Here is a 10,592-nt window from a genome sequence, read left to right as displayed (position 1 = left end):
AATAAAGGTAACCTCTTTTTTTTTTTTTTTTTTTGGAACATCCTCTTCATTGGGCTGCCTGAAGCTGAAGTCAGTATCAGACACAGAGCCAGTCCCTGCACTGCAACGGTAATTACGCCATCGGAATCAAACCAAACACAATTCAAGCTGGTTTTGGTGACATTCAAATTCTTACTGTATATAGCCATGCCACAGCTGATTTCTCCTGATGCACCCTCTCATTGACTTCCATTATAAAACCTGTCACATTATGGGCACATCATGAGTCAGAGGTTCTGTGGTCCTCAGCTGTGTGTTCCCTTGGGGTTTATCCAAGGTAGTGATTCGAAGGACATGACTAAGCAGCTCAAGGCATATGAAAGGTTTGGGATCTTTGTAATTATTGTTTATTTGTACTTATTTTAATTTAACAAGGGAAGTTAACTTTCACTAACAGTTTGTGCAAACATGCTATGAATGGCCCAGTCATGTAATCATGCTAATTAAGGCTGGGGAAGGTTTATTTGCTCAGGTTATATACAATATGTAAATATTCCTTTTCACCTGAAGTGAACTTGTGCTACCTCCTGTGACCTTGTTGCCGCCATCTAAACCTGTATGTCAGCAGTACCCTCTCAGGGGATGGGGAAATATAGAGGCTTGTCACAAAGCATCTCTTCAGTGTTACCTCACCCTCTCCAAGGCCTCTGCTTTGGCTCACTCTGTATGCTTCAGACTGTTGTCCAGTGTGGGCGTACAAAACGATTCAACAGGTAGGAGCAGCACATTAATCATGATGTCCAGCTTCATGGGGGTTGATGACAGGGACTATGCAGAAAACCCTGGTGCACAGCTCTGTTTCATCTCAGGCTGGGGCCGTTCTTGAATTACACTGGCATCAGCTTTTGTTGTCCTATAATCTTTGTGGCTCTGCTGGTCAACAGTGACATTGTGCAGATACTGATGATTTTTGTCTTCAGATCATACAGAAGCTAAAGATTTCAGTCTTGTGACACCTGACTAGTACTAGGAAACCTTGGCATCTCAGGACGTCTTTGAATGTGTGAATGCAAACTCTGTAAACTTTCAGTTTATATCTTTCTTATTGATGAATTTAGCGAAGAGTCACTACTGACCGTATCAGTAAAATACACACAGATAATATATTTGTCTTCAGGCAAATTATAGATGTCACTTGTGCTGCTTACAGCATTATAAAACTTGTTTTTACAAATATGTTCCCTAACCCATTCACAGAACTTGATTCAAGTTCAACCAAATTCACATTTTTTCCATAAGCTTAGCCAAAAAGCTTTTGTTTGTTACACAGACAGAACAGTGGATGCAAATCTCAATGTTTTTGCAAGTGACAAAACTATGGACTCATCCATTTTAAAAATCCTAATTTGTCATTGAGGTCTCACATATACTCTTTTGTGCCTTCTGCACATTTAGTTAAAATGTTACTGAATACGTTTTTCAAAGCAGTGAACTCGGTAAGTGTCTGCTAGAAAGTCAGTTAGCACACCAAAAAAAGTTTAGTTCAGTTTATTGTCCACCTGAAGAAATTAGGTCACAGCAGAATCAACTGAGAGCATCCTCTTTTTAAAATCAGTCTATGTAAACAGCAAAAAGGGTGGAGAAAGACAGAGAAAAGCCAAGACACCAAAGATTTGTGCCTTCATCACCTCATATCCCCCAAATGAAAGCTGATATCAGTCCACTCATTCTCAGGACTGTAGGAGGAAGCCAGACTGCCTAGATGAACCCAGAGCCCAGGTTCAAACCTACAATGCTCTGTTGGGAAGCGACAGTGCCACATGCTACCCCATCATGCTGCGCTGATACAAATTCCAATATACTTAATATATTGTGTTTTGTATTTGTGCGTCAGATATTGCACGGTCTGTTTCCCAACATCTGGAGCTTCGTTTTCTTGTATGCTGGGAAGAAATCCTGAGTTTACCATCGCCTGGCCTCTGCTGTCCAAGACAATGTAATTTAAATGTCAGTGTAATTTTGGGACTATGCCGCTCTGTCCTTACAGCCAATCCCTGTACATGTTTTATACACACATGTCACGCATGCTTGTATTGTTTTGTATCACATCTACTGGAGTTCATTTGTATGTGGGTTTGGTGTGGTCTGCCAGAGGGGTGGTTGCAAAGTTTTATTTCCTTGCACTCATAACATTTGTTTTCTCCTTAAACTTCCAATTTAACTCCGAACCCTTTAAAAAGAACCTACTGCTTCCAGAGACAATCAGATATTTTTGCTTTTTTAACTATGGATGAACTATGGATGAATGTCCACGCCAGTGGATCTCAGGCATAGGGCTCAGAGGTAATGAGTGTAAAATTGAAAAACAGGCTTTCATTACACATTACAGATCCAACAGGGAACACCCTGTTTTCCCTCAGAGTTCTTCATCATTCGATAAAAGGATCTGGCCATGAAAGGTGGTCATTACTTGAAATCAGTGTTAGCTCAATGTCAACACCTTATGCCATTACAATCCAAATTATTTTTTAAAACCCCCGTCTCTGCACCCATAATCTCCCCCTCATTTAGGACGATGTTTTCACTCCAGACTTGGACTTAATGTCATCATGTAAACCAAGTTGGAGGTACATTCACTGTAGCACACAGACTACTCGTAAAGCCACAGACATATTTGTTCAATAGTTTGCCAGCTTTGGTGGAAAATGTGACCGAAGAGAAAATTTGCAGGTTGTTTAAAATGACCCAATTACTGTTTTCAGAGAGGTTTTAAACATTCAGGATACTAATCAGCCAGTTGAAACATGTGCTGCTTTCTACATGTCTACAATCAAAAGTGAAAACCAAGTGCCATTAGATGTGACTGGGATTGCTTCTTGAAATTACAGTGGGGAGTAATTGCAACTTGGAACACCCAGTGCTCTTTTAACCTCCCCATTCTCTGTTGTCTTCTAAATATGACTTTCCAAGAATACACAGACAGGAAACAGGCACATGCTCCTTCACAGGAAAGAGATGCCAGCTCAGTATCCAGTGTGCATGGAGGTGATGGATACATCTGTCAAGTAATATTCTTTCATTGCGAACTGGACTGGCAGCATGGCAGCATAGTGGTTAGAGATGTTGCCTCACAACAAGAAGTGAACAAGAATGTCATGCGTTTAGTTCCCGGGTACTCCTGTTTGCTCCCACCATCCAAAGACATGTATGTTTAGGTTAAATGGTGGCTCTAAATTATCTGTAGGTCTGAGAGTGAGTGGTTGTTTGTCTCCGTCTGTCTCTGTATGTTGGCTGTGTGATGGACTGGTGACCTATCCAGGGTATAGCTCCGCCCTCACCCAATGTGAGCTGGGATTGGCTCCAGCAACCCTGTGACCCGGAAACAGATGAGCTGTAGAAGATGAATGAATGAATGTGAACTGGACCCTTGGATTTTCTTGCATTGCAGATCCAAGCTGAATTAAGTCAAACAAAGCATGCTTTTTGTTCAGCTAAGCCCAGCCAAAACCACTCACTCATGTTAGAATAACAACAAACCATATTTGACTTAGTCATTTATAATGCCAGCATGAAAACTTTGGTGAAATGTTTCAGTTATTCGTGTGTCATCACCTCTATAACTCTGGTTGTACTATCTTCACTTGTTGAGTCTCCAGGTATTATTTCTTTGTGTGCAGACACTTGCAAAGTTCTGAAGTATTTGGGAGTGCTTGGGAAAACTGACAGACAGCAGCGAGCTAGACTGGAACAGGAGATTATTTATGCATCACGCAGAGGGGTAGGACATTTGTTAATGTCAGAATTAAATGTTGAAAAAAAAAAAGAAGAAAAAAAAAAAACACAGGAGTTTAGAGGTTGAATAAAAGAGTGTCACATAAAAGAGATACAGCACCACACCAGAGCAAAAAAATGCAGTTTTGAACTTTTGCCTAATTGGCCACTTTTACAAATATTATTCCTAATTCTGTGAAGAAACTCAAGTCGGCAGCATTGACTAGGATTTTTTTGTGCTTTGTGCTGGTGTCTCAAAGTGTGCAATCAGTTACAGATTTTAATAGGATGTTCTATAATGCCTTGCTGATGATTTGTTGATTTGGTGCTATTCCCCTCAGTTGCATGTCTTTCCCTTGGGTTCAGAGTTGTGATAGCTTGATGAAAAGATTCTGATGAAAAACTCTGGGATAATATAATTTTTGGTGGGCTGCCATACAGAGCTCTCAGGTTGGTTCGCGATCCAGCAAGGGGAAACCTGGCCGGGCTTATGGTTCACAGCTGTGCAGCTGGGAATCTGTGCCAATTCATCACTGTCTGCTGTGGGAGGAACTTGGCATTTTTGAGCATCTTTACTAGACAATATCCTTTGTCTACAAATGAATATAACTGCTTGTTGGCTATTAGTATCCTTTCCTTTTTAGTTTGGTGTAACTGCAAGAAATGGAAAACGCCAAGGCTTGCACACAAAAGTGCACTAAACATCACATCACACGACAAAATAGGTAATGGAGATGAAAATAACAGAAAATCAGTGTAAAATAAAAATAACTGCAAACATGTTGCTTCAAATAGATGCATTTCCCTTTTGAAACCAATCAGTGTGATTTTTCTTTTTTTTTTCTAAAGGGAAAGTCATACCTTACAAGTTTCATCAAATCAGAGCAGCGTTGTCTAAGATTTCACAATTTCCTGAATTTCAGGGTTAGGCACAGAAAAAAAAAATAAATAACTGTAAGATCTCTTAATGTGGCTGACAAGCATAGCCTAGCCCCCCACCCCCAATCCCTTTCTACCTTACAACGACTGCAGCAGACAGACAACAGATACTGTGAGTAAAATCTGTTTCATCAGAGATGCCTGGATGTTGCTGTAACTGTTCAGGATGAGCCGGGATGACTAATCTAACATAAATCCTGCATGGGGCTGTCCTCCAACCTGCTCTGCTGCTCGTGGTGACGGGAGGAAGATGTCTGTGTTTAAAGTGTCACAGTTGTCGGCTCTGTGAAACTGCTGGAATGTGGTGAATGACAGCTCTCTGTCCTTCCTCCTAGATGAAACACAATTGGATTCAGGAGAGAGTTACTGAAAGGAGGAAGATCTTGTTAGCTTCTGACCAATATGCCAGTTTTTTGGATTATCTGGAAATTAGGTGGAGTGAGCTGTTTCCAGGATGACAATGAAGGAGCAGCTCACCCTGAGCTTTTAAACCACTCTTCAGAAGTATAGGCAATGTCCATTTTTATCAGCATAGTTAGCTCATGGAACAATAAGTTAACACAGTTTATTGAAAAGATGTTTATGTACAATAGACTTCTGTCTCAAACAGCCTGCTGCAAACCATTTTCTTTTGTTTATACTTCAACAGGACAGACTGGATAAAACTCAGAGGCTAATAAACCAAGCTTGCGTCCTCCATTTTGGTGTCTCTTTGTGTCACTTTGGCCAGTTTAACAGGCAGTGGCACTGAAAAGCTTCAAACACATGTGAAAAATCAGGGAATATTACAAATTTTCTAACTTTCCAAAAGAATCCATCCAAAACTCAAATCAGTCCAACATGTACAGCTGTTTGATGTGAGACTTATCGGTGTGCACTGGTAGCATGAATGATCACTTCTTGGAATTATAACTGTGTCTCAGTAAGAAATATGGGGACAAAGGGGCATTCTGAGCACAATACACAACATACAATTTTTTGACAGCACATTAATGACGCAAGGAATAATTATTCATTCATTCATTAAAGCAGACAAAAAGCTGTTCTGGGCTCAATCAATTTTCTGTGTTGCTATTACCCACAAAAGCACAAAATAACAAACTCTTTGGATTCTTTCAACACTTGCTCGCCCTGATTGTGAGGGGTTATTATTGTATTCCTATGTGGATAACAACAAACAGGCAAACATTTATTGAGCACAGAGGGTTTCTTTTGTTTGTTCAAATTAAATTAGGCTTTGCATGCTAATAATGTCTGTACGGAATATGATTTATGAGCCTGCAAAAAAAACGTTTTTTGTGTGTTTGTGTTGCAACAAAAACTAAGACACCCATTTAATGCTGCTCAGAGCAGATGCAAAAGGTTTTGCTTTTATAGGTGGTTGGGACACACTTCATAAGCATACTGAGACTTTAAGTTTCTTCTACAAAAACAGCCTCACACTTGTAATTAACATATATGACTAGCAACCACAGCTGTCATGGCCAATGAAGGTATTATTAATATTTTTGAGATCTTTATTGGAGACATTACTCTTGCAGCCTTGAAATCCGACCCAGACGCTGTGGTATTTGCCCACTCATTTCTCTGTTTATTTATTGTCATGCCAGCTTGTTATTTACACTTTATGGAAGGGAATGTCAGGATTCATTAGTGCTGTGAAAGCTCTTTTAAAAATGTTCTCAAAAACCACCGAGAAATGCAAGCGAAACACAGGACAGCACGCTGACCTTCTTAGGGACATGGAGACCTGGGGTGCTCCGAGTGTCTGAGGAGAAGGAAACGGATGCAGGGAGGCAGGCCGTTGAGCAAACAGCGGGACACGTGAAGGCCCACACCAACAGACCCGGTGGTGTGGGCATGCTGTAATGATATAAAAACTAATTTAAAGATTGAGAACAGAAGTTGCGTTCTTAACCGGAGAGCACAACTCTGAGAGGCCGTTGTGTACGCGCATGTTTTTAATGGCAGCACTGCAAGCTAACCAAGTTGCTGCCACTGCTGTGCAACAGTTTATAATTTCATATTAAAAATGGCCCGGAGACACTGAAGGGGACAAAAAGCCACTTCTAATATTTGGAAAGAACTTTTACTGTTCATTAATTCCTTTTATGAAATATTGCTGTGGAACGCCTAGGGAGATGTGGGATCTTTAAAAAAAACAAAACAAAACAAAACATCAAAAGGTTAGTTCCATTTTAAAACAATTGTGCTTGTATCACAATACACAGCTGACTCTCTGAAGGACAGCTTGACCATAAAAATAAGTGATATATATATATATTTATTACTCCACCCACCCTAAATGTGGAGAAACAAATCTCATGACTGCACAGAGGATATTTCCACACATCGCTCTTGTGCAATATGTAATAAACTCCTTGAGTGTGGTTGCATCCATCACCCTGGCCTATGGGAAATGTCTGCTTCAGTCTGGACAGGGGTGAAGGTTCGGGTAATGGTGAGACACACCAGTGGAGATGCAGGGGTGTGGCGGATACCAGGGCACACATGCTTCCTCAAAACAGGAGCAACAACATCAGGGGTATCCCTTCACTATTTCCATCCCTTCCGTAAAGTGATGAGAAGCACGGGATCTTGAACAGCAAGTAGAAAGGCAAAAGACGGGTGTAATTGCTGCTTCTGCCAAGGCATGGAGGTATAACCTCTAATTTCCTGTGAAAAATGTCCCTGTGTTAGACTGTAAGCCAAAGAAAGTGGCAGTTTCTTTTCTCAGAGGGTTGGTGCCTCGACTAATACACTCAAATGTGGCTTCATGAGTGATGGGCCTGAGGGTCACCTTACTGCTTCCACTCAGCCATTGCCCTGCAAGGTTCAACATCAAGTACTGTGTTGTCAACAAGATTTCAATGATTATAAACAAGGCTCATAAGGGGCTGACAATGTAATGAAAACCCAGCTACAATGTGTTTCTATTTTTAGTCCCATATAATCTAAATGTAGATGTACATGTCTGTTTTGGTTATAAATCCACTTTGTGATGTCTTCCATGTTTTTATTGCATCATTCAGAAAAACACTAAGCCACTCAGAGGAGAGGATTCTCTTAGGTGTTAAGTTAAAAGATGTCAGGTTAAACTCTTTATCAGAATGAAGTTTCCGTCTTTAAAATTATCTGTTTGTTATTCGCATTGTTTGCACACAAACAAATTTACGCACACTGCAAATTAAAGAGGTAAGAATAAAAGTATAAAACCATGGACAAAGGAAAATCTAAGCTGCCACACATGAAGAAAACAATGTTTCCCTTTTTGTTTGTTTAAGTGATTAAATGTTTTCCCTTTTAATGTTGCCTCTGAATCAGTTCTGACATTAAGCATGCAGCAGAGGCCATAAAGCTCACTACTTGGAATTAAAGTGCCATTAATCACTTTGAATTTGTTTGTGCCGAATAGTTTGGAGACAGTGGCTTCCCTCAGCTTCTAGTTTTTTGGGTTTGGTTTTTTTTTTTCCTCCTCTATTTTGGAGGAAGAAGCTTCTTCAGAGCAATTCGTTCACTGGTGTACTCTCTCCTCCATCTGTGCTCTTCCAGTGACCCTCACACACAGCTGGTAGTATTTAAACTTCAAAGAGTGATGAAGATTTTCAACCACATATTTTCAATGTTTGCTAATTTTCTCTTCTAGCAAGTGGCCAATATTAATGATGAAAGTCTCATGGGAAATTGGTGGCAGCTTCTGTGGTTAAGCACTGAGCATCAGCGTTAACTGGGACCAGGACGGTGGTATCAGCAAGACAGAGACTAACTGACGGCTGTCGAGTCTAATATGTCACAATTATAATAAATAAGAATAGGAGACAAAAGAGTCAGAGAATATCAGATCACCTGCAACAAGCTGCACCATAATTCTGCTTTTCAGTTTGAATGAATACAGTGCAGAAAAATGGTAGGATAAGTGGGAAAATAAAATTCTGTGTTATGCAGCAACAAAAAATAATAATCGCTGTTGGAGGGGGAAAAAAGACAGAGCAATTTCTTGCATTTTCCCAAAAATGCTTCATTATATTGTTTTATGGTTGGTGCTGACTAAACACCATATAAATGCATTCACGAATGGCCACATATCTACACACTTTTGTTTTTACTGAAAAAAATAATGAGCTTGTTTATAAAATATCTTTTTATTCTTTATAATAAATGTTCTAACAAAACCTGAATTTACTGTAAATAACCTGTGAGTAATGTGGAAAGTCATGATTTGGAATTATTCTTGTCCATAAGAATATCTGTGGTGAAGACAGGACACACTGTTGTCCTAATTGTTGGAAACATTTCTTACCCACTTATGGTATCAATGCTATGCTTGTGCAGACCGTCGGAATTCTGAAAGTTATTATAACTAGATGTCTTTTTTCAGACTATGTTTTAAGAGTCTGGATGTGTTACAACAATTCATATGAATTCATACAAGTATGAGTATACATGCTGGATAAGAGAAAGCTGAACAATCTAAACAGATGTGGGTTTTGTTTAGATATTGTGGTCCCGTGTGGATTACTTAAGGAATGTAAGGCAGAGAGAGTTGCTTCGCTCCGATCAATGTATGGGGTGTTTGGCAAAGAATAAACGTGAGGAGGCCGCCTTTATTTTTATCATCGCAGATTCAAACTTGAGACAGACAGAGAGTGAGAGGAGAGCTTCCTAAAATATTTGTATGTACTTCTGACGAGACAATTAATGTGAATAAAGAGCTCAGGATCAAAAGTCCATACTGAATGAGAAGCAAGATAAATAAATACACACTCACAAATCAAGGCAAGACATTTTATTCAAAACCCTTCTCTGATAATTCTATACAACACATGTTTGGAACACCTGTACATACATTTCAAACCCACTGAACATGAAGGGGGAGAGTGCTAAGTCAAGGGTAAGGTCATATATTAATAACCCTCAGGAGAGTGATGTTGTTTTAAAAAATCCTACAGCTCAGCTCCTACCCTCTGCCCTGTTTTGTACAGTCTGTTGGTCTTTTTCCACAGTGCTGTGATCCTTGTCAATAAAATAATCGGGCCTTCCTATTGGCCAGAGCCAGAAGTCGGATGTTGCGAATGCAGCCAGCAGCAGCTTCCTGGAGCATCTCTTCATTTGAACCCATGATATGGATGAGAGGCTGTGGGAGGACAGGACAGAGGTCACATGCGGCAACAGCAGAGTTCAACATTTTATTCACCTCTGTGTGCTGCTGTGCATGTTACTATGTCAGCACCAGTCACTGCACACTGCCACTGCTGATGGCTGCAAAGATACACAGTGGCAGTGCGGTGACAATTTCAAGCAGCACTGGCATGTGTCCCTCTGTGTGTGTTTGTATGTGTGCGCATGTGTGTGTGTGAGTGTCCTACTTCCAAACCATGCCTCAGCAAAGGGGTTACAGCTGTGAGCACACATGCTTCTGTAAGTTTGTTCAGATGAAAGTTGTGCGGGGCAGGCTCGACATTAAAAACCTGAGCATGAACCACACCACTCGACAGCCTTTCCGCTGCTCCAAAGGTCAAATTATATCCGGCTATTAGTGGCTTTTGTAATGGATCTCGTTTTTGTGCTTTCCAGAAATCTCTTGCTTCTCGTTTATTTTTTGGTTGCATAAAATTGAATAGTTTAAGATTTATGTACGTTCAAAGAGTTGTGTATTATTGTAAAACTAAGCAAAGAGGAATACACTGCATGTATGGAATACCACTTAGTGGCATGTGTTTTTCAAAGCTTTTTTCCCCTGTTTTATCTGCAGCAAAATCACTATGTTATGTTTGTGGGTGGCCGTGGGGCTGAATCAAAATAAAAGTAAATGTAAGCATAAATACTCTGGTGCAAGGGATAAATCTAAATTTGTTCAATGTGTGCTGTGTGGTAAAATCACAATGGTGTGCCACTGAGGTTTC

General features: G+C 40.2%; 1 protein-coding gene across 3 annotated transcripts in view; it reads right to left on the bottom strand.

Moving 5' to 3' along the window:
- Window positions 1–9,533: 9,533 nt before the first annotated feature.
- odad2 (outer dynein arm docking complex subunit 2) overlaps window positions 9,534–10,592 on the bottom strand; it is a 35,491-nt gene continuing 34,432 nt past the window's right edge. For all 3 annotated transcript variants that reach the window (XM_029529452.1, XM_029529450.1, XM_029529451.1), the window contains exon 20: window positions 9,534–9,823. In XM_029529452.1, the coding sequence (XP_029385312.1) occupies window positions 9,707–9,823 (117 nt within the window). In that variant the 3' untranslated portion in view covers window positions 9,534–9,706. The remainder of the gene's footprint in view (window positions 9,824–10,592) is intronic.

The sequence above is a fragment of the Echeneis naucrates genome, chromosome 20 (genome assembly GCF_900963305.1).
Source record: "Echeneis naucrates chromosome 20, fEcheNa1.1, whole genome shotgun sequence".
Taxonomy (NCBI): domain Eukaryota; kingdom Metazoa; phylum Chordata; class Actinopteri; order Carangiformes; family Echeneidae; genus Echeneis; species Echeneis naucrates.
Note: the sequence above shows the minus strand (reverse complement) of the source record. Positions and strands in the feature narration are given on the sequence as shown.